Here is a 24,249-nt window from a genome sequence, read left to right on the forward strand (position 1 = left end):
AGCATTCCAGAGCCTTGGTTGCCACTGCCTCAAAGGCTCGGTCACCACGTGTTAAATCGTGTGCGTGGGACTGACAGAAGGCCGAGAGCGTTTGACCTGAGAGTGCGGGCGGGTGAATAGGGGCGAAGTAGATCAGCTACATAAGTCGGAGCCTGACCGTGAAGTGCTCTGTAAGTGATGGTGAGAATTTTGAAGTGTATCCTAAATGCTACAGGGAGCCAGTGGAGAGATCGGAGTACGGGGGTGATGTGAGACCGTCGATTTGTCCTGGTGAGTAATCTGGCGGCAGCGTTTTGGATTACCTGCAGACGGTTGAGAGCAGATACACTGAGTGATGTGAAAAGTGAGTTACAGTAGTCAATGTGTGTATGATCATCTCTAGTTCAGGTGTTGATACTACAGATCTCAGTTTACTGATATTTCTTAGATGGAAGAAACATGACCTGGACAGCTGCTTAACATGGGGGTCAAACGACATGGATCGATCAAAGAAAATCCCTAGATTGCGCAGGTTGCAATGGGCAGCAGAGGAGAGTGGACGAATACTCTGCCTGATCATGGGGACAAACTCATCTGGAGCAATAACTAGGACCTCCGTCTTAGAGTCGTTGAGTTGTAAGCAGTTTTCTGCCGTCCAGTCTCTGATGGCATTGACACAGTCCAGGAGCCTAGTTAATGTGATACACTGTCAGTAAGTGTCAGTAAGAAGAAACAGGATCAGCCCCTCAAATTTAATAATTCTCAATTATTTAACAGTTTTAGGTCCTGGGTCCGGAAACAGCCGCAGTCCACCAGTTAGTGAACCCTGTTCTATATTGTGTAAATGCGGGTGTCTAATAGCATTACAAGGCATTAACGCCAAATACTGTTAAGGAGTGGGAATAACTCCGCTGCATAAAAAATCCCCTTCAAAATAAAAGCAGAAGATTCTTTTATTTTTTCAGGCAAAGGCCCGCGACGGGTCGCGACCCACCAATTTGAGAATCACTGCTCTATAGAATGTAAAGATTTGAGGGTATTTGTTCCCCTGTCAACAAACCCAATAGCAGGTGTGGTATCAACAGCAGAAAAAGAAGACAAAGTGATTGCTTAACAGTTGTAAAGTAGAAGGATGGGGAGGCTTTTACTGAGGAAAGAATTGTGCACACGGTCAACAGAAAGAGATGTGTTAATCAACAAGACGTGTGTGTGTTTGTATAGTTATACAGAGAGAATTAATGTGCATCTAGAGACTAGGGCTCCACCTAACACCGTGTCCTTGGGTAACATGAAAGGCACTTGGAAACAGATTTACGCTTATTATTTATTATTGATGAATCTGTATTATTTATTGTATGAAATAATGAAAAATGTCCATCACCATTTCAGTCCATGACACAGAATTATTTGGTTACTGTTATGATGTGGTGTGTTCATGGACCCGAATGCAGACTCAGACAGCAGAGTTCTATTTCAAAACCACGATAATTTATTTCTCTCAGTCAAGGGAAAAGACAGGAAATGGACAAAGTCATTAGGAGGCGTCTCCACGCCTCCGCACGGTTCTAAGCCGGAAAGTGGCTAATCCTGCTGAGCGGCAGACAAAGCCGACAGGAAAACTGTCAAACGTCAGTACGGAGGCGCGTCCTCGCGCGCCGCTCGGATCTTAGCCGGGAAGTGGCCGGTCCGCGTCCGCGGCTGGCAGGCAGGCTGGATCGTCTGTGTGACACGCTTCTTCGTACAGGTGAAAACCCGAGGCTCGACACTGTACGGCAGGCAAATTGAAAAAACGAAATGCATCGTTAGTAGCGGATCTTCAGAGAGTGAACAAATGGACTACTCACGGGTCGGAATACCAGGTAGGTAAACGGACGGACTGACAACTGGAATGCGAGTGACAGGAGTATTTATGTCTGTGCCTACGGAGAGAGGCGCGGCAGTGGGCGGGACTCGTAGGAGGACCCTACTGAGGGAAATACAGCAGAGTTAGACACAAATCCTCACAGTACCCCCCCCCCCCTCAACGGGAGCCTCCCGGCGAACCGCCAGGCTTATCAGGGTGCAGGCGATGGTATGTGCGGAGTAGCTCTGGATCCATAATCCGGGAGCGAGGAACCCAGCATCGTTCCTCCACACCATACCCCACCCAATCAACGAGGTATTGGTAACCCCTACCTCATCGGCGGACATCCAGGAGACGGTCGACTGTGTAAACCGGACCGCCTTCGATGAGTCGGGGGGGGTGGAGGGGGTTCGGCCGGAGGGTTCAGAGGACTGGAGTGAACGGGTTTGAGAAGAGAAACATGGAAAACAGGGTGGATCCTCATGGATTGCGGGAGCTTGACCGTGACCGGATTGATAACGGAGACAATGGGGAACGGGCCAATGAATCTGGGAGAGAGCTTCTTGGATTCAGTGCGTAGGGGTATGTCCTTGGTGGAAAGCCAGACCTGTTGGCCGGGAAGATAGGTGGGGGCGGGTGTGCAGCGGCGATCAGCCAGATGCTTGTTTTGTTCGGAAGAACGAAGTAGGGCGGCACGAGTCTCTCTCCAGACTCTTCTGCATCACGATGGTTGATTTGGACTGATGGGACGGAAATCTCGACCTCTTGGCTGGGTAGAAGGGGAGGTTGGTAGCCAATGGAGGCCTAGAAGGGGGAGAGACCTGTTGCCGTGGAGGTATGGCTGTTGTGTGCGTACTCTATCCAGGCCAAGTGACGACTCCAGAAAGATGGATTTGCCGCCGCTACACACTGGAGCATGGCTTCTAGCTCCTGGTTCAGCCTCTCGGTCTGCCCATTGGTCTGGGGGTGAAAGCCAGAGGAGAGGCTAGCAGTGGCACCGAGGCTGCGGCAGAACGCCTTCCAAACTTGGGAGAACTGAGGACCCCGATCAGAAACAATGTCCATGCCGTGGAGTCTAAAGACATGTTGGATGCAGAATGGATGTATTCGAGATTTTGGTGGTCGGTCCACACAATGAACGGGTCCTGACCCCTCCAACCAATGTCTCCATTCCTCCAGAGCCAGCTTGACGGCCAGTAACTCCCGGTTGCCCACATCATAGTTCCGCTCGGCCGTGGGAAAGGCGGCGAGAGAAAAAAGCACACGGACGGAGCTTAGAGTCAGTGGTTGAGCGTTGTGATAATACTGCTCCTACTCCGGTGTCAGAGGCGTCCACCTCGACCAGGAACTGGCGGCTTTCATCCGGCTGTACTAGGATGGGGGCTGATGTGAATCGCTCCTTGAGGGCACTAAACACCCGGTCAGCCTCGGGGGACCAGGAAAAAAACACCTTAGAGGAGGTGAGTCTGGTTAGGGGTGACGCTGTCTGACTGTAGTTCCGAATGAACTGGCGGTAGAAGTTTGCAAATCTTAGGAACTGCTGGAGCTTCTTCCGGTTAGAGGGGACCGGCCATTCGGTGACCGCTTTAACCCTTTCTGGGTCCTTCCGAATCTGACCCTCCTCAATGATGAAACCAAGAAACTGTACGGAGGTGACATGGAATTCACATTTCTCGGCTTTGATGAAGAGTTGGTTCTCCAGTAAGCGCTGAAGGACCTGACGGACATGGTGGCAATGTTCCTGTAGGTTTGAGGAGTAAATCAGAATGTCGTCGATGTAGACAAACACAAACCGGTTGAGAAAATCCCTGAGCACGTCGTTCACCAAAGCCTGGAAAACGGCTGGTGCATTTGTAAGTCCGAATGGCATGACCAGGTACTCGAAATGTCCCAGGGGAGTGTTGAAAGCGGTCTTCCACTCGTCCCCCTCTCGTATCCGAACCAAGTGGTAAGCATTGCGGAGGTCTAGCTTGGTGAAAATTGTGGCACCGGGTAGGGATTCAAAAGCAGAGTTGATTAGGGGTAGTGGGTACTTGTTCCGGGTGGTGATCTGGTTTAACCCTCGGTAGTCGATGCAAGGACGGAGACTCTTGTCCTCCTTGGCCACGAAGAAAAACCCTGCTCCCACCGGGGACGATGACGGGCGGATAATTCCAGCAGCGAGGGAGTCTGTGATATAGGTCTCCATCGACTCGCGTTCAGGTCGGGAAAGGTTGTATAGTCGGCTGGAGGGCAGGGTGGCGCCGGGGAATAGCTCTATGGCGCAATCGTAGGGTCGGTGGGGTGGCAGGGAAAGGGCTCATTCCTTGTTGAATGCCTCGCTGAGATCTGCGTACTCCAAAGGGACCGAGGTGAGATCAGTTCCGGTAGTAGGGGTGTGGAGAGAAGAGGTCTGCCGGGGAATGGCGGACTTGAGGCACCTCGAAAGACATGTCGGGCTCCATCCGATGATTCTGTTTCCTGCCCAGTCTATCTGTGGGTTGTGGTCCAGGAGCCAAGGATGGCCCAGAACCAGGGGCATCAGGGGCGTAGAGAAGACGTAAAAACAGATCTCATGTTGGTGGTTTCCTGACACAAGCAGGGTAATAGGGCAAGTACAGTGTGTGATATTGGTCAAGCGACTGCCATCCAGAGCGTTCGCCTGAAGAGGGCATTCCAACTCCTCCAAGGGAATCCCATGAGCGAAGGCCAAGGAGGAGTCCAAAAAACTCTGTTCTGCTCCGGAGTCAATCAGGGCCAAGACCGGTAAAGCACCGGATGGCAGGCATAACTTAGCTGGTAGTGTGAGACGGGACATGGGACGGGGAAGTCGGGTGGAGTCGCTCGCCAGTATTCCCACTCTTACCGGTGAGCCCTCTCTTTTGGGCGCACCGGGCAGACAGGGATACGGTGACCCGGCTCCCCACAGTAGAGGCAGGCTCCTAAACGGATTTATCGCTCCTTCTCATCCTGAGACAGATGGAACTGTCCCAACTGCATGGGTTCATCCCGATCCACGGGAGAAGGTGCCGGAGCGGGCGAGTGCTGGGGGCCTGGGCTGCGGCGGCGAGGTGGAACTGGGGACCGGTGACCGGAAGTGGTTACTGGCTGACGAACCGGCGCCGGGAGCCTGTAGTTACACTCTCCGACGTTCCTGCATCCGAGTATCCAGTCGGATGGTGAGAGCGATCAGGTCTTCCAGTGTCTTAGCCTCCTCCAGAACAGCGAGCTCGTCCTTTAATCCCTCCGACAGGCTGCTGAGAAAAACCCCCTTTAGCGCCCTCTCCTCCCAACCGGACTCTGCGGCCAGGATGCGAAAGTCAATGGAATGTTCAGCGGCGCTAGCAGAGCGCTGACGGAGGCGGAGGAGGTTCTGAACAGCGACCTGAGAGTATGTAGGGTGGTTGAAAGCTCTCTTAAACGCCTCCAGGTATTGTCCAAAAGAAACCGTATCCAACAGGTTCTGAGTGAACCAGGCCTGGGCCCAGTCGAGAGCACGGCCATGTCGTAACCCGGTCAGATAGGCAATTTTAGAACTGTCCGATGCATACGTGCAGGGCTGTTGGTTGAACACAAACGTCATCTGGAGCAGAAAACCTCTGCATCCGCTCATGTCTCCGTGGGAAGGTTCAGGAGACGGAACAAATGACTCACGGACCCGGGGATCTGCAGGTGGAAATCCTGCTGTGGCTGCTGGGTCCATAGTTATGGTCAGTCCGTTCTGTTGTGATGTGGTGTGTTCATGGACCTGAATGCAGACTCAGACAGCAGAGTTCTATTTGAAAACCACGATCATTTATTTCTCTCAGTCAAGGGAAAAGACAGGAAATGGACAAAGTCAATAGGAGGCGTCTCCACGCCTCCGCACGGTTCTAAGCCGGAAAGTGACTAATCCTGCTGAGCGGCAGACGAAGCCGACAGGAAAACTGTCAAACGTCAGTACCGAGGCGCGTCCTCGCGCTCCGCTCGGATCTTAGCCGGGAAGTGGCCGGTCCACGTCCGCGGCTGGTAGGCAGGCTGGATCGTCTGTGTGACACCCGAGGCTCGACACAGGAATGCCAAGACTACACAGTTGATCTCCGAGGAACTAACTGGAAGGCTTCTTCGTACAGGTGAAAACCCGAGGCTCGACACTGTACGGCAGGCAAGTTGAAAAAACGAAATGCATCGTTAGTAGCGGATCTTCAGAGAGTGAACAAATGGACTGCTCATGGGTCGGAATACCAGGTAGGTAAACGGACGGACTGACAACTGGAATGAGAGTGACAGGAGTATTTATGTCAGCTGGAGGCAATCACAGGAGATGAGGCACAGCTGTGCCTACGGAGAGAGGCGCAGCAATGGGCGGGACTCGTAGGAGGACCCTACTGAGGGAAATACAGCAGAGTTAGACACAAATCCTCACAGGTTACAATGATATGAAACAGAGGAAAGCAGCACATCCTGACAACCAAAGCGAGTTTTGTGTTTTTGCTTGAGGTTTGACTTCAATCGATTATCAAAATGATTGGTGATTATTTTCTGTTAATTGATAAATCAATCAGCCAAATCACTGTTTCTGCAATACTCAAGAACCAAATATATAAAGGAGCTGGTGAGAATGACATTCTGTTTCTTTCTAGAGTCAAGTCTTTGGACTGTTGAGCTGATCCGTCAGACTCAACTTCTTCTGCTTCTCTTGCAGTAGTACCTCAGGCGGACAACTCCTGTTCTAATTATTTGAGTCTCCTCTACAGAAATAGGAGTCCAAAAAGGAGGATTCCTGGAGAAAATGGGCGGGTGGAAAGCTGGAGGCAATATAGATTCCTGCCACTGCTCTGGATATGCATGTGTGAGTGTGTGTGTGTGTGTGTGTGTGTGGCGTGCATGCGAGTGGTATGGTATGGTTTTATTCAAATGATGCAAATGATAAAAATGCGGTACCTGTGTGTCCTAATGTAGGACAGTGTGTGTGAGAAAGAGACAGATCTAGGCGTTGTGAATGTGTTTTCTGCAGAGTGACAGGCTGATACCTGCCCTGAGCTCAGTGGTGTATAGTAACGAAGTAGAAATACTTCGTTACTGTACTTAAGTAGTTTTTTTGGGTATCTGTACTTTACTTTACTACTTATATTTCTGTTGACTTTTACTTTTACTTCACTACATTTTGCAAAGAAAACCGGTACTTTTACTCCGATACATTTCCCCTGAAACCTTCGTTACTCGCTACAAAATCAAATCTATCTTTAGAAACAAAATGAATCATGAGAGCAGCGTCGGGGACTGTGTTGGAACACAGACTGCAAGCAAGCAGGTTTGGTGAATCAGTGGTCCTAGCAGCAAGTTAAAAAGTTAAGCAGCATTGGTTAATCACATTAATGCACAATTGAAAACAAGTGCTCTCAAAGCTGCGGTGTTTTGATTCCCAGGATGCTACATGCTATAAGCTAGCGGGCGACTACATGAGTATAATTCCACTCTACGATGACTGATTTCATGATGGAAGCAGAAATGGAAGCACCTGCTACTCCCGCAACAAACTACGGTGGTGACGAAGACCAACACTTGTGGATCGCTAGCGAGTTAGTGAGCTGAGGAAGTGTTGACAGTTGTGCAGCACTAGTTGGCTAACGTTAGCTATAGCTAACCACCACGCCATAGGATTGACGGGAGCCGAGAGAGCGCAGCATTAGCGTTAGCATTAGTGAAATCCTTCGCAGCTGTGCACAAGCTGTCTGTGACGCTGAACACACCTCTACCTGCCTCAGCGGCCTGTGAAAGGCTATTTAGCATCGCAGGATTAGTCTTCAGCCCAAGAAGAGCGAGACTGAATTCTCACCATTTTGAAAACTAACTTCTTTTGAAGATGAACAGGACATTTTTCAGTTTCAAGTAATGACTGGGTTGTTACTTTCGGTGCTGCCTTAGTATTGATCATGTTTTGATATTTGAGTCATGTTGTGAATGATCAGATGGAGTTATGATGGTAGCAGTCGCCCAATTGCAGATTCATCTTGAGCAAAACCTTTGTCTATTGTGTTCAAATCAGGCCCATAGGAGTTTACAAGGCAGGTGTCCTTTCTCATAACACTGACCTGATGCATCAAGTGGATATGTTTTGCTGAACATAATATTATGCATTGGTCCTCTACATCCTCTAGTCTAATGAGCATACTTATAAACGCACTGTTACAACTCCTTCATGGTGTCATATTGCTTTTCGGAGAATTATGATGATAAGTTCATCGTAGATGCAAAAGTATACTTATGTACAATATATTATGTTGAACATTGTTGCTCCTGGATGGATCATAGCCAACCCAATCATGTTCAACACAGCTCCATGTCCTTGGTCATGGTGCCACAGCACTTAAAAGAATAAACTTCATCATTCTCACAATTCTGACCCTTTGCTTTTTTATTAACAGCATTTACTCGTACTTTTACTTTCAATGAACAGGTTATGATGTACATTTAATGTTCAGGTTGTGATGTACATTTAATATCAGAAAATGACTTTTGACACTTAAGTACTTTTGTACTTAAGTACAATAAATATCAGATACTTTAAGACTTTTACTCAAGTATTATTCTAATAGGTGACTTTTTACTTTTACTGGAGTAGTTTTCCAGTAAGGTATCTTTACTTTTACTCAAGTATGGCTTTTGAGTACTTTATACACCACTGCCTGAGCTTCTGTCTTTCTGTTGGCTTAAAATAAGAACTTGGAAATTAGTGCCCTGCTGAGTTGAAAATGAAGACAATTTAGCTTTTGGCAATACACACCCCTTTGTCATTTCACAATCTGCCTGTGTTTGACATGTCTTCATGTTTGACATTCTTCCTTTTCTTTTTAAACCACTACATTTCTAGACAACTGATGATATGAGGTTGTAGTGTTTAGCAAATGTTTCGGGATTGTCTTTTGTGACTTTTTCACATTTTGCAGGCGTGATCATGTGACCAGGTAATCAGCTCATAGAGTACGATGACATGGGTCAGGGGTTTTTGGTCACTTCAAGTTGAATTTATTCACTTTTATTCCTACGGTGTATATCCAGGACTACTACAGTATGCTTAAGCTATGGTTAAGGTTAGCCACAAAGAAATTGTTCAAATTAGGTCGTTTTTTTTATCATGCCATTCATAAATAGGCCAACATAAATTGTACATCTGAAATTTGACTCAAATGCTGGTCCCTGCCTGGAAATCAGACACAGTACAGACTCATATACCACCCCCACATCCAAACCCTTACTTATGACCTTCCTACAGAAATACTAAATGCTGGTATTGGACATGCATTGCTCACTGGAAATTTAAGCAATATGTATGTAATTCTTACATTGACTGCAACATTTCATCAGAGAAGTTGCTGGCTTAAATCTTGTCGAGGTAGCTTTGAAGGGGTCTTTTATTTGGCCTACCGAAACCTACAAAATGTCTTGTCTGTGTTGTAAAATGAAAAATTAAATTAAACTAGGTTTGAGTTTCCAAAAATAAGGGGATTTCACTATATCAAATGTAAAACTTTAAGGTTGTAATTGTGTTAGTTGCTTTAATCGGTCATGTGTGAAGTGTTTACTGTAGCTGTAGATGTTGATGACTCCTCTTTATTCATCCTACTGAGTCTATGAGGAACAATGGCATGAGAGACCAGAATTTTTAACCAAGGATGGACAGACTCTTTAAGGCAGGGGTGTCAAACTCATCTTCACTCTGGGCCACATCAGCATCAAAGGGCCGGTTGTAAATGTAAGACTGTGTAAATGTAACTACTCCTAACATATTGGTAAATAACTGTCTCTGCGGGCCGTCAGTGTCCAGAGTCCAGTTATGTCATGTACACAACTGCTCTGTCAAGACAGGTACTGATGCGATATCTCATCAGAAAGCTACGGTTCCTGTAATTCGATTTATGCAAACCATTTAAAGATACAATCACAACAGCAGGTACAGTTAACGTCTCTGTCAACCAAACACTGCAAAAGTAGCCGATAAAATATCGCCGTGACTCACCGATTATGATTCATAACGTCTCCCTCGTGCATACTACTCCACCAAAAATGGTCTTGCTTGATCGCTAAGGGTCCACTCGATCCATTCCAGTTAAAGATTTAGTCCAAAACACATTAGTACGTCCATAAACACCCACGGGGGGCTGTTGCATCATTTCAAATTAGCCAGTAGATATTGATAATTTGCTATGTATTTCTCGTCATATCGCCCGTTAAAATGTAAACACTGCCGTCTCTGTGTCTCAAAATGGCAGCCTGCATTCCGCCGGTTAGATTGACACCTCATTTGACCCAATAGGAGCTCCCATAGCCTGGTCACATTCTGGAACAGCCAACGAGAGTCCGCTTTGAAAGACAATGCCCGCCTCACTTGCTTTGGGAACGCACGAGCCAATTGCAATCGATCTCCATGAATCTCAGGCTCCATATAGCCAATGAAATTACGAAGAGAAGGATTTGCAGATTCACCAGATTGCATCCTGGGAAAGTCTTTCAAACTCAAATTCAGTACCATGAGTGAAGTACCTGAGACCGATCATCAAGACCAAAGTCTGGTTGATGAGAATTTCCAAGAATCGGTGTAAGTTGACAATGGTTAAATATGTTGTAGATAACTATATGTCGACATAAACAAACTATAGTTCGGGACAGGTAGTCTTTGACTTTGACCTGGCGTCTACGAGCCTCCAAATGCGCTTTTACGTTAGCGTACCCTTAGTAAACCATGTGTACAGTATTTATTTTCTGTCGTATTGTTGTCAAATTTGAACTTCTACAGGTACTGTGAGTTCATCCTATGCTACCATTGTGTTTTCAAGCTCATAAGTCCCAGCCATAGATAACTGCTGCCATCTGTTGGCCAAAAGAATTCCAGGCGGAAATAAAAACCTTCTGTTTCAGTGTGTTGTAAACTCTATGCCAGTAGCACTTACAGTGATTCTGACTGGTTGCAGAGAAACTTCAGAGTGTTAGCTTTCAGACTAAAACCATACATGTACTCCCAATGGTTCAATAAGAGCTGTCAGTTTACTTTGGGTATGCATTGGATAGGCATTTTAGGCAAATTTTACAGGAGTGATAAGAGGTTCAAATCCTTTCAAGGGTGCGTTTGCACAATCCCACATGAAGTATTTCATGTGTTGTAAAGCCACGTTTAAAGTAGTCTTCAATGTACTCACAATACATTTAAATTTCAAGTGTAACCAGCCAAAGAGCTGCTCTGTGACTGTTGTGTTGAAGTATCATTTTGACTTTCTATCTCAGAACTTCGACTTTCTATCTCACCATTTTGACTTTCTATCATAACTTCGACTTCCTATCTCATAATTTCGACTGTGGGGATATTTTTATTATCAAGTCTAACTTTTAATTAAAAAAGAACAAAAAATGACGTGGCGGTCCGGATTTAATAACCACAGATAAAGTCCATGTTCATTCATTTCTCTTTTTAGTAGATGAGAAAAATATAATATTGTGCCTTTTTATTGACATCACTTCACACCTGAATGAACTGAATTTAAAGCTGCAGGACAATTCAGTGAAATACATTTTTCTAAAATGAATTACTTAATTTTAAGATGCACATTTTTCAAAAGCTTTCTATTATGTCATTTATTCTTTAATCCGCCCTTATTTTCCTTGAAATGAGAGAACATGTATTTATGTATTTCTATGTATTATTTATAATTCATCCACTTAAATTTGAAAACTGAGAATAATATTTCTTAAATAATGTGCTCAGATTAATCGCATTGTTATGGCAAAGTTCAATAATGAATTCAAAAGTAGTGTACGTGAATAGTCACGTGATATTCGTTTTCAGGCTTGCTCGTGTGGACGGAAATCACGAAAACAATGCTGAAATGCCCGTGTGGACGGAGATCGTTTTTGTTCTAAAACCTAGATTTTAAACAAAAGCGTATTAGTATGGATGTAGCCAATGTTCCCTCTAATTTTGCATGTGTCTGGGCATACACACAAGCTCCCTGAGCACACTGAGGACCACTGTGAGCAACATCAGATGTGCACGCTGTGGCCACACACCAGTATCACACCTGTTCAAAACCTTGGATCATAGCAAGTTACATGGCTTATTAAAAGAATCAAATTACAGCAGCAATTTGCACTAGTTTACTTTTAATATAAGTGATTTGACAAACTTTAAAGGAAAAAGACAAAAATCTTGTTGTTCATGAGATGTGTAGTATGTTTTATGTGAGAGTCCTGCTTGGCCATGGGAAGAGTCCTGCTTTGGCCTGTGTGAGGTCCTGTTGTGGCCTGTGTGAGGGTCCTGTTCTGGAAGAAATGATACATATACACCTTTCAGACATAACATTTTGTTCACATTAAAACATTCACATTTTGCACAATGACGTGTGCTGTAGCTTGTGATACAGTGTAAATTCCTGTAACTCTGTCTGTAAAATATGTAATTACTCAGTTTTTTATTATCATTTCTACTACCCATAAATTATCTAGTAGTAACATAATTTAATGATTAATATCCATAAGTAAAAAATCTTAATAAATGTCACTAGAATATGCACAAATCTGACTTAAATTTTACCTTATTTTTCACGTCTGTCCTTCTCACTTCTCCAATGGTTGTACACTTTGTCCAGGTTGATGGCTTCGTCTGCTTCTTGCTTTGACTTTATGTCGCTGCCCGTTCGTTTCGCCATGATAAGGGGTTAGCATTTGCGTCTCGTAACTCCGCCGCACTGTTGTTAGCTAGCTAACCTGCACGGCGCGAATGGGCAGGGCAATAGTGTCAATGCTATGATTGGCTGCGTAGCGTAAGTGAACCGAATCGTATCATTGGCTGGACACCTGTCACTCACTGAGTTACGTTGCAAAATAGTACAGAAAACAAAATTATTATTATTATTATTATTATTATTATTGGTTTAATTGATTAGATAAGATTAGGACTAATATTAGATATTAATTAATACGTTTATGTTGAATTTTATTTTATGCGCTGCATAGATTTTCTTGTGCGCTGAGAATGTGCGAGCAGTGCGCGATTGCTCAAGCGCGCAGCTTAGAGGGAACATTGGATGTAGCCATAGCATGTGACACAACTTCAGCTGCCAACTCAATTCTAATATATTAACATGCAACAGTAAAGCCAACTCTGAGTCTGAGGTAAGGTTAAAGAAACAGATTCATTTTGTTATCGCTCTTTTTCTTTCCAGGTTTGGTTCAGCAATCGAAGGGCCAGGTGGCGAAAACAAGCAGGAGCCAATCAGCTAGCGGCTTTCAACCACCTGTTGCCGGGTGGATTCCCTCCCACAGGGATGCCAACACTTCCTACGTACCAGCTGCCAGAGTCCAGTTACCCATCCAACACTCTGACCCATGGTAGAGAAGACAACACTTTTAAATGGGTGACAGATGATAGTGATGCAGTGTGTTAGTGAGGTGCTGATCCACTACAAGCCACAACAGCAGCAGTGCTGCTTGTCATAGATTCTCCAGGAGTTCGGAACTCTCCTGGAGGAATGAACAGCATTCTTCCAAAAGAAAATTGATTTGGGTGTTAAGGTGATGATGGTGGTGGAGGGCACTGTTTAACATGTGGCTCCACAATCTCACATAGGTGTTATAAAATATCATAGACCTGTTATGTACACTTGTCAACATTATTTGCACTTTGTTTGAGATAACTCAGACAAAGTTACTCAAAATCAAAACAAACAGGTGCACTAAACAGAAATCCACACACAACTAAATTTAAACTTACTGAAAGGTCATAGCAAAATACATAATTGTCATACCAATTGTCATCCAGGTTGTGCTGAGCACACAGACTGGTAGCAGGGGGAAACTGCTAGCCTAGCTCCTGTCTTATTTATACTTTTGAGCAGTTGGAGAAATATATCTGTTATTGCACCCAGCAGTATACTGGTCAATGAAGGTTTTGACTAGTGTATCTTTACGTGCTCAGCTATGTGCTGTGCTGTGTTTTCCCCTTTAGATGGCAGTGGTACAGTTCACCGTCCCCAACCGTTGCCTCCATCCACCATGCACCAGAACGGTCTGTCCAGCACTGACAGCAGCTCTGCCTTTGGTCTTGCCTCAAACCGCCACGGCTTCTCCAGCTACTCTGACTCCTTTATGGGCTCTGCAGCACCTAGCAACCACGTCAACCCTGTCAGTAACGGACTCTCCCCACAGGTAAGACCTGCAGGACTACTGTAACACTTAAGCACGGGGATGTGTAACTAACTGTAATTAACTCAGTGAATCAAGTAAAGTAGATACAACTAAAGATCAACCTCACCAGTGTTGGGCTGTAATGCATAATTGTTACACTGACATTTTTGTGGGAGAGCTTGTTTGCTGTCTTACAGGGAGTTGGATGGACAAGCCATACTATTTTCATCTTTGTGTGTTCAGTGACTTGTCTGGGACGTGTTAGCTTTACACATGGACTAAGGGTGGGGAGCGGTGGCTAGCCTCCACTTAAAAAAAGAAAAATACATTTGCGTAGATGCTGCAATAAATTCAGTTATATCAGAACAGGAGAGTATTTCTTCTTCGAAAGAATAGCACAATAATGAGTCCTTCATATCGACATTGCGAGCGGATCCTCTTCACGGAGTCTGCCGTGTTGGAGCACCACATTTCTACAGTAGGCCAGAACGGACAAACCAAACACCGACTCTGGAGACAGTCTTTTACATTTTTACATAACCTGAAGGCCAACGTAGTTCTCAGACACGCTTGGAAAGGGAGGGGTGAGCAGAGGGGTATTGAGTTGGTTGCAATTTGCAACCTCACCACTAGATGCCAGTACATCTTACACACTGTTCCTTTAACTGCTTACTCCCCTCTGGGTGAAGTGGTACAATAACATTTTACAACTAGAAAATGCATTTCCTGCTGAAAATGCGTTGGAATGCTGAAAACTGAAATTAATCGCAAGAACATTGCTGAAAATAGATATCTAATTCAAAAACAAATTGCAAAAAGCTTAATAATTCAAAAAGTTTAAAGATTACAAATATGAAAAGTCATAACACACCTCTCCTGAAAGCGCTGAACATTTTGATATTTGAACAGTTTCTGTGGCTTAAAAAAATTCATCAGTGGTGATATTTGTAGTAGTATAAGTTGTAGTAGAAGTAGAAGTATTATTAGTAGAAGTATTAGCAGCATTAGAATAAGTACTAGTAGTAGTAGTGATATTTGTAGTAGTAGTAGAAGTTGTAGTTGTAGTCTAAGTATTATTAATAGTAGAAGTATTAGTAATTAGAAGAAGTAGTAGAAGTATCAGTCGTCATAGTAATAGCTGTAGTATTGGTCGTAGTATTTAATATCACAGTAGTAGTAGTAGTAGTAATAGTAATGGCAGTAGAATATGTAGCAGTAGTAGTAGTACTAGTAGCAGTCATACTAATAGCTGTAGTAGTATTACTACTTTTTAGTAGCATGAATAGCAGTACTAGTAGTAGTAGTAGTGGTAGTAATAGCAGTAGTGGTAGTAATAATATTGGTGGTAGCAGTAATAGCAGTAGCATTAGTAGTAAGAGTAGCAACAGCAAAAGTTATAGTAGAAGTAGTAGTAGCAGTAGTAGTAATACTATATTAGCAGCAGCATTAGCAGTTGTAGCAGTATTAGTAAGAGTATTCATTTTTTTAACAAAAAAGCCTAATTTTGTGCTTGTTTAAATACAGTTAATCCATGGGGCTTTTATTTTGAAAGGGTGGTGCTGGGTGGGGGGAGAGGAGACATAATCATAATGTCTGACACACATAAACAGAGGTTATTAAATGCCTGGCTTCATCACAAGCATTTCAATTAGAATTCACTCTTTGGGGCTTTTATTTTGAAATGGGGTGTGTGTGTGGGGGGGTCCTCTAAAAGTCTATAAGACCTGAATGACTGTATGAGAGCGAGACACAGACAGAGGGAGAGGGAGAGAAGAAAGAATTAGTGAGAGAGAAGAAAGAATTAGTGAGTGAGTGAGAGTGAGAGACTCTGATATCTCTGGCAAACTTTCTCATTTGGAGATTGTACTATGTTTTATTTTTTACAGCTTACATGACTATTGTCCTGCTCTGCCATGTCTTTCCTCGCCTCTCCCTCTTGTGTCGCGGTGTGTAAATGTTACTCGAATCAGGAAACTTATCAGAATACCCATATTTGATTGGCCGAGCTGCAACATGTAACAGCTGCAACAAATCATGTGTGTGCGGCTTTTATTTTAAAATGGGGTGGGTGTGTGTGGGGGGGGGGGGATCCTCTAAAAATCTCCAAGACCTGAATGACTGTATGAGAGACACACAGAGAGAGAGAGAGAGGGACAGAGAGGGATAGAGAGGGACAGGGCCAGAGAGAGAGAGCAGTGCATGTGTGTCTGTGAGACTGGATGTTTACCAACATCACTAATTGGCTCAATCGCGAACACCTGTGTGCCTGAAGCCATTTCATGGAGATAAAACAGGGAAACACCTCTCAAACAAATCATCAAAACTCCCATAACCGTAGCTCCTATTGCTCCGATATTAATAATTGAGAGGAAGGATGACTTGAGAAACAGATCCTGTAAAAATTGTGTCTGTAGTGTAAAACATGTGGCTTAACTGGCGATCTAGAAATGGGGTAATGTGTTCTGTGGAAGATGTTTTTGAAGCAAAATTGAACATTGGTCTCTATGGAGCAGAAAGTTGGTTTTCCTCTCAATTAACGGCTTCTGTGTCAAATGTGTAAATCTGTGGGATTCCACAGTAATTTTTCTACGACAAGGACAAGATTAGCTACTCCTACATCCAGAAATTATGCATGAAGAGTGAAGATTGTGGAGACAGTGGCAAAATACAAATGTTTTTTTCACAAGAATCTCAAGCTGCTCTTCACTCTAGTGGTGACATCACGCACTCTAAGCTGCGCAATACACACCCATTATAGAGTCAGAAAAGGGCTGAAAAATCATAAAAGTTAAATTGCTGCAGTTCAAAAAGTTTAAAAGATATCAGAAAGCTGAACTATCCGGCAATAATTCAGGGTTTTCTCAACATTTGAAAGTTGAAATGGTGTCTGTAGCTGAAAGTAGATAAGATAAAATAAAATAATCCTTTATTTGTCCCTCAGTGGGGAAATTACAGGATTACAGCAGCATTGCTCACAAGTAAATAAAATACAGATAAAATCAAGTGATATAATAAACTAAACAGTAAACAGTAATAAAATAAGACAGTAAAGAAGAATATTAAATATACCAGTATATACAGACGGAATAAAAATAAGATAAATACTTAAACGTATTGGATATTGCACGGGATTGCACGGATTAGATATTGCACCAGGTGAATGAATTAAAGTGTTCAGAAGTGTTCGTGTTCAAGTGTTCATGTTCAAACTGTTCAAAGTATGAGGAAGTTGAAGGATTTGAAAGTTGAAGAAGTTGAAGAGGATTTGAAAATCTTCTCCATAGAAACCCATTCAAAAAAAAGTTGCTAAAAGCTTAATAATTCAAAAAGTTTAATGGTTAGAAATATGAAGAGATATATCACCCCTCTGCTGAAAGAGCTGAACATTTTGATAGTTGACCGGTTTCTGTAGCTTAAAATATGAAGGAGAAGAGTATCAAAAAAAGGGGGACGGAAGAAATAGTGGAACTAGAAAATGCATTTCCTGCTGAAAATGCGTTGGAATGCTGAATGCTGAAATGAATTGTCAAAAGATTTCTGAAAATTAAGAAATGGGAGACTATCTGTCTGAAAAATGTTGAAGCCCGAAAGCATTTAAACTGCACTGCTGAAAAACCTTCTCGTTGAAATGTCTAACTATGGTGTATGTAGCTGAAAGTATGAGGAAAAAGAAGGCTTTGAAAGTAGAATAAGTATAACAGGATTTGAAGATTTTCTCCATAGAGATCCCATTCAAAAGAAAATTGTAAAAAGCTTAATTCAAAAAGTTTAAAGATTACAAATATGAAAAGTCAAAGCACCCCTCTCCTGAAAGAGCTGAACATTTTGATATTTGAACAATTTCTGTAGCTTAAACAAATTTCAGAAGTAGTGATATTTGTAGTAATAGTAGTAGAAGTTGTAGTTGAAGTATTATTAGTAGTAGAAGTATTAGTAGAATTAGAATAAGTAGTAGTGGTAGCAGTGGTGATATTTGTAATTGTAGTAGTAGAAGTCGTAGTTGTAGTATAAGTATCATTAGTAGTAGAAGTATTAGTATTTAGAAGAAGTATTAGTATTTAGAAGAAGTAGTAGCCTAGTATCAGTAGTAGTAGTAATAGCTGTAGTAGTGGTCGTAGTATTTAATATAACAGAAGTAGTAGTAGTAGTAAAAGTAATGTCAGTATTTGAAGTAGCAGTAGTACTACCAGCAGTCGTACTAACAGCTGTAGTAGTATTAGTACTGGTAGTAGCATGAATAGCAGTAGTAGCAGTTGTAGTATAAGTAATAGTAGTGGTGGTAGTAATAGCAGTAATGGTAGTAATAATATTGATGGTAGCAGTAATAGCACTAGTAATAGTAGCAACAGCAAAAGTTGTAGTCGAAGTAGTAGCAGCAGTAGTAGTAGTAATACTCGAAATATTAGCAGCAGTAGTAGTTGTCGCAGTATTTGTAAGAGCATTCATTATTTCAACAAAAAAGCCTAATTTTGAGCTTAATGTTTACATACAGTTAATCCATGGGGCTTTTATTTTGAAAGGGTGGGGGAGAGGAGACATAATCATAATGTTTGACACACATAAACAGAGGTTATTAAATGACAGGCTTCATCACAAGCAGTTCTGTTAGAATTCACTCTCTGGGGCTTTTATTTTGAAATGGGGTGTGGGGGAGAAGGGGAGAGGAGACAGAATCATAATGTTAGATAAACACAAACCGGTTATTAAATGACAGGCTCATCACAAGCATTTCAGTTAGGATTCATTCTGTGGGGCTTTTATTTTAAAATGGCGTGTGTGTGTGTGTGTGTGGGGGGGGGGGGGGGAAAGACCTCTAAAGATTCCTAAGACCTGAATGACTGTATGAGAGAGAGACACACAGAGAGAGATAGAGGGAGAGGATTGTATGTGTGTCTGTGAGTCTGTGTTTATCAACATCACTAATTGGCTCAATCGCGAACACCTGTGTGCCTGAAGCCATTTCATGGAGATAAAACAGGGAAACACCTCTCAAACAAATCATCAAAACTCCCATAACGTACCTCCTATTGCTCCGATATTAATAATTGAGAGGAAGGATGACTTGAGAAACAGATCTTGTAAAAATTGTGTCTGTCGTGTAAAAAATGTGGCTTAACCGGCGATCTAGAAAAGGGGTATCGTGTTCTGTGGAAGATGTTTTTGAAGCAAAATTTAACATTGGTCTCTATGGAGCAGAAAGTTGGTTTTCCTCTCAATTAACGGCTTCTGTGTCAAATGTGGAAATCTGTGGGATTCCACAGTCATTTTTCTATGACAAGGACAAGATTAGCTATGTCTACATCCAGAAATTATGCATGAAGAGTGAAGATTGTGGACACAGTGGCAAAATACAAATGTTTTTTTCACAGGAATCTCAAGCTGCTCTTCACTCTAGCGGTGACATCACGCACTCTAAGCTGCCCAATACACACCCATTATAAAGTCAAAAAAGGGCTGAAAAATCATAAAATTAAATTGCTGCAGTTCAAAAACTTTAAAAGATATCAAAAAGCTGAATCATGTGGCAATAGTTCAGGGTTTTCTCAACATTGTAAAGTTGAAATGGTGTCTGTAGCTGAAAGTATGAGGAACTTCAAAGTTGAAGAAGTTTAAGAGGATTTGAAAATATTCTCCATAGAGATCTCATTGAAAATAAAAAAGCTTAATAATTCAAAAAGTTTAAAGGTTAGAAATATGAAAAGTCATAGCAGACCTCTGGTGAAAGAGCTGAACATTTTAATAGTTAAACGGTTTCTGTAGCTTAAAATATGAAGGAGAAGGAGGTGGGACGGAAGAAATAGAAGTTGAAGAAAGATTTGAAGAACAATAGTTCGACACGTTAGAGCCAATAGAATTGAGCAGACACCACGAGGAAAAGATTGACGACACTCTTAGGCAGTCAGAATCCAAAACGTGCCGTCTCTCGTGAAGCGTAAAATCCAATACGCCGAAAGTCAAATCCCTACCCCCAGCTCCCCTGGGCTCAAATTCAACCCCTGTCTTCACGGAAACAGATTCATGACAAACGGGACATCCGTTGAACAGATATCTGAGTGAAATTTCCAGGATTTTATCCTTTCTCTTCACGAAAACGACGATGAGGTGAGGTGCGTTACTGATAATTATCGATCGGTTTGTGGTTATGGTACTTGTTGGCTCATATATCTGTAATGGTTTCACTGAGAGATATACTGAAGATATCTCCGTAATCTGTGTCGAATTATCATGCTTTCTGGTATCTCAGTTTTCCATGTTAGCTTCTAGCTTTGTCTTGGTAGCTCCGATCGGAGCGTGGAGTCGGCTCCCTCATGGCGAAATATGAGTGATAATTTGGTAATTCTTTTAGTTATTTGTTTTATTGTGTAGAATTGTGTTTGGAGTTTGGAGAAAATTGCTTACATGATCTTGTAGCCCAGACCTTTTTCTTTAACTGGGTATATAACCTGTGTATAACATCATTACATTTGTTCCTGAAAAGTGCATTGTACGACACTCTATATGCTAAACTTTCTCGAACCCCAAATGGTCCGCGGTCGGGTTAAAGAAGTTTAAAAGCAGACTAAAAACTTCCCTGTTCTGTTGTGCATTTCAGTAGTTTTCCTTCATCGATTTCAAAGTGTCTGTGGAAGTACGTGCATATTGGACAATTTTGCACCTTACGATTTACACCCAATGCTTTTGTCATGCAAAAATATTAGACAGTGAACATTTTGGACATAAAAGACATTGTCATTGAGTGAAATATACACCACTTTAAAGAATCATTTCATATAAATGATTTTTTCTGATGATAGGGTTCTGTTTTCATGAAGTGTGTGACTGCAGTGCCATGAATCTTCACTTTAAATCACACATTGCTAGATGTTAACACAGCTTGTCTCATCCACAAAGAGTTGGCAGCAGTCAATGTGTTTGTGTGTCCTGTCTTGGTGTCTTGAACAATAGCCATTTTAAATGAGACTTTTTGTGCTCAGGAGGGATTGTTTTCTGTGGTAGAATAGACAACTGACTCATATCAATACACATCACTGGCAGAAGAAGATGCAATTAGTCACAAACACAGGGCAGTGTAGAACACCCCGAGCAACAAGATCCTCAGAACAGGCAGATTAGATTAGAAAATAAATTAAGGAAAACTACAATCCAAATAGTGGACTATTAGTAAATATATATATATTTGAGAATTGCACCATTGGGAGAAGTAAAAAGCAGCAGAATAATTTGTATTAGTATGGATAAGTGAAAGCAGCCAACAACATGTTGTCTTTGCTTTCAAATATTCCAGTCAGTTCAAGCATACAGTGGCTGAAATGATGCAGCGGAATAAGCACATACCAGTTAATTTATATATGAGACTGTCATACAGTGTGGAAAAGATGGTTTCTGTGTACTAACTTCTGTGAGTAGATTCAATCTTAACGTTACCATTCATCATATGTTGCCGTTTAAAATTTCCTGCTGTTGATTTATTATAAAGAGTAAAATCTGAATTTAAAATGGCTACATTATCCTGTACAGATATCAGGTGTATTTATGAGCTGAAAGGGAGACTGCCTTTACTATCCATCTTATATGTTAGGAGAGAGCACCGAGTTGGCTGTGGAAGGAATCCCATCCAAATCAAATCAAAACAGCTCCAGTAAAGTCATTTGTTTGAAATATTATTCATTCCAGACATGAAATGCATCTTCAGTGAATGCCGCTGCATTCTGCGTTTATTGCACTCGCAGTCTATTCTGAATGCCTCTGAGTCTCAGCTGAAGCTTTTCCATTATGGGTTCACAGCCATTGACCCTTTCATCTTGCTCCCTGGCATTTACATGAGATAACAATGTAGGATGGATTTCCTAAGATCGCACTTCAAAATTACAGGAAGGACCATATGCCGTACGTCTGACAGGCAATAATTCAATTTGAAACAGCTATATTGCATTTGGAATGTAATTCACACAAGCCATTTCTGCGCCTCCTCCTCTCAAATTGAATGGGAAAGAATTAGTGGCTGACTTTCATGTGGAGATGGAGTGTGCAGCCAATTCCAAGTCTGATTGACAGAAAGACAAAATGACAGTATGAAATTCCATCCCTGTGATGGCCCTGTAAATAGAAACCCTTTTCACCGCTTCACCATCAGAGTTGTTACAACCCCCCTCACCCATAAGAAAGCCTGCAAAAATAAAGCTTTTTTTTTTTCAATGATACCTTTTGACAAATTCCCATGAATCTATTTTGCTTCAGAGCCCTCTAAGTGGTGAGGAGTTTTTTTCTTCAGTGATACAGTCAGTATGCTGGACCACTAATCCGTTTTTGTCAGGTCAGACAACTTAGTGACTTGCCACTGAAGATGAAACTATTACTTCCCACAGTGACCCCAACACATCACACGAGTAAAGAAGAACACATTTCTCCTCTTGCGATCTAATTTCTTCTCCGGTTTGTTGTGAGAGGAAGATTTAGCCTGCTTTGGAATGGTGGAGTTCTCTAGCTTGCTATTTGATGAGAGAGAGAGAGAGAGAGAGAGAGAGAGAGAGAGAGAGAGAGAGAGAGAGAGAGAGATTCAGTGTTGGGGGATCAGAGCTGCTTTGGTTCTCCAGCTCTGTCTCTTTGATCCATATCCCCAGGCCTGCCTGCCTGCCTCGCTAACGCAGGCCTCTGCCCGTGATTCTTGACAACTGTCGGCCTGAGATAAGGAGGGGGGCGGGCTCTTCAACCCACCCCCACGCACACACACACACACACACACACACCCTCCGTGCCTCCCCTGCATACTGCACCACTATCACATACACTGTCATTGACATTAACAACAACCTATTTTAAAATGAGGAAATGTGGTGAATTATACTCAAGAACCCTGAGCAGAGAGGGGATACAAATATAAGTACCCCTATTCCTGTGCCCTTCCTCCTGCAGCCCCCCAGTTCAGTGTGTTGACACAGCTTTTTGTACCTGAATGTCAATGAGTGTGGCGCCTAATATTAGTCTCAGCTGCTATTAAAATGTACAGTACTAAGCCCTTTGACTGGGCACGCTGTCAACTGGCGCGCTCCCATGTCAACAAATCAAAAAGGATGAGCACATATATTTACATCATTCTTATAATGAGGAATAGAGTGGGGGTAGGGGGTAGATGTTAATTAGAAAACGCCTGAAAAAGAGATGCTGCTTCAGTTTGGCAAGAAGCAAAGCAAGGAGCTTTATAGTAAACAAATAAATAAAAGACAAGACCTACTCAAGAAACCTGCCAGAAAAGCTGAGGAATTTAAATCATACCCACTGATGGAATGTTTGTAGGATATATTTTTTCTCTCTCCTCTCCTCCTCCCTCAGTGAAAACTAAACAGAGCCCAGGGTGCTGTCTGACTGAATGAGTGGGTAGAAAAGTGTTAAACCGCTTTAGTTCCTGTGGTTTTGATGAAATGTAGGCGTTGACTGGCTGAAGCACACTACAACCTGAAACACATCTGCTGTTTTAATTATGTGATCAGTTTTACAAACACTTGTGCCATGGCCACAGTGAATACTTGTTTCTGATTGGCACGAGGATGTGAATATTTGAACATTCACATGAAAAAAGCGAAAAAAAGAGCTGCAATCGGCTGGACAGATTCAGACAGGAAACTATGTAAGGTACATAAATGTTTAAAAACCGGTAACATGAGGCCCTGTTTCCTGTGCTGATGTGAAACCTACAGTTGTATTATTATACACCCTGCTACTACAAGGTAAAGATATTTCAAAGAAAGTATTCCCACCACAACAGACACTGTATATTCCTACTGCACTGTCTACCTGTAGGCCGGTTACTGTCAGTCTCCCTATGATGCATTCAGGACCCAGCTGCCTGCTCTTTGCAGCAGCACTCTGCGTCCAGCCGAGAGCCACATCTCTTTTTATTTACATTACTAAAAAAGGTTAAGGTTATAATTTAGTTAATGGGAGTGTAATATTCAAACAGAGGCCTAATAAATTCCCAGGTAAAATCACAGAGGTAATGGTAATGTATTGATACATTTCCTCTGCACTAATTTATTTTTAATTAATTTTACTATATTGATCCCTTAAGGGGGAAATTTGTCTCTGCATTTGACCCTCCCTGTATATAGGGAGCAGTGGGCTGCCCATGACAGGCGCCCGGGGAGAACTACATGGCCAGTATGGGTAACGAACCCACGACCATGTTTTGCGTTATCAGCACAACAATATGAAGTCTGGAGGATGCCACTGGAATGATTATAAAATCCTATCATATTTAATCACAATCAAACGATACATTAACCAATTAAAAAATG

General features: G+C 42.5%; 1 protein-coding gene across 2 annotated transcripts in view; it reads left to right on the forward strand.

Moving 5' to 3' along the window:
• LOC306781509 (paired box protein Pax-7-like) overlaps positions 1-24,249 on the forward strand; it is a gene marked incomplete at both ends in the record, with an annotated part of 118,636 nt that overhangs the window by 57,877 nt on the left and 36,510 nt on the right. For both annotated transcript variants that reach the window (XM_079274391.1, XM_079274392.1), the window contains 2 exons: positions 12,997-13,162; positions 13,779-13,978. In XM_079274391.1, the coding sequence (XP_079130517.1) occupies positions 12,997-13,162; positions 13,779-13,978 (366 nt within the window). The remainder of the gene's footprint in view (positions 1-12,996; positions 13,163-13,778; positions 13,979-24,249) is intronic.

Source organism: Melanostigma gelatinosum (genome assembly GCF_949748355.1).
Source record: "Melanostigma gelatinosum genome assembly, chromosome: 8".
NCBI classification, from domain to species: Eukaryota; Metazoa; Chordata; class Actinopteri; order Perciformes; family Zoarcidae; genus Melanostigma; species Melanostigma gelatinosum.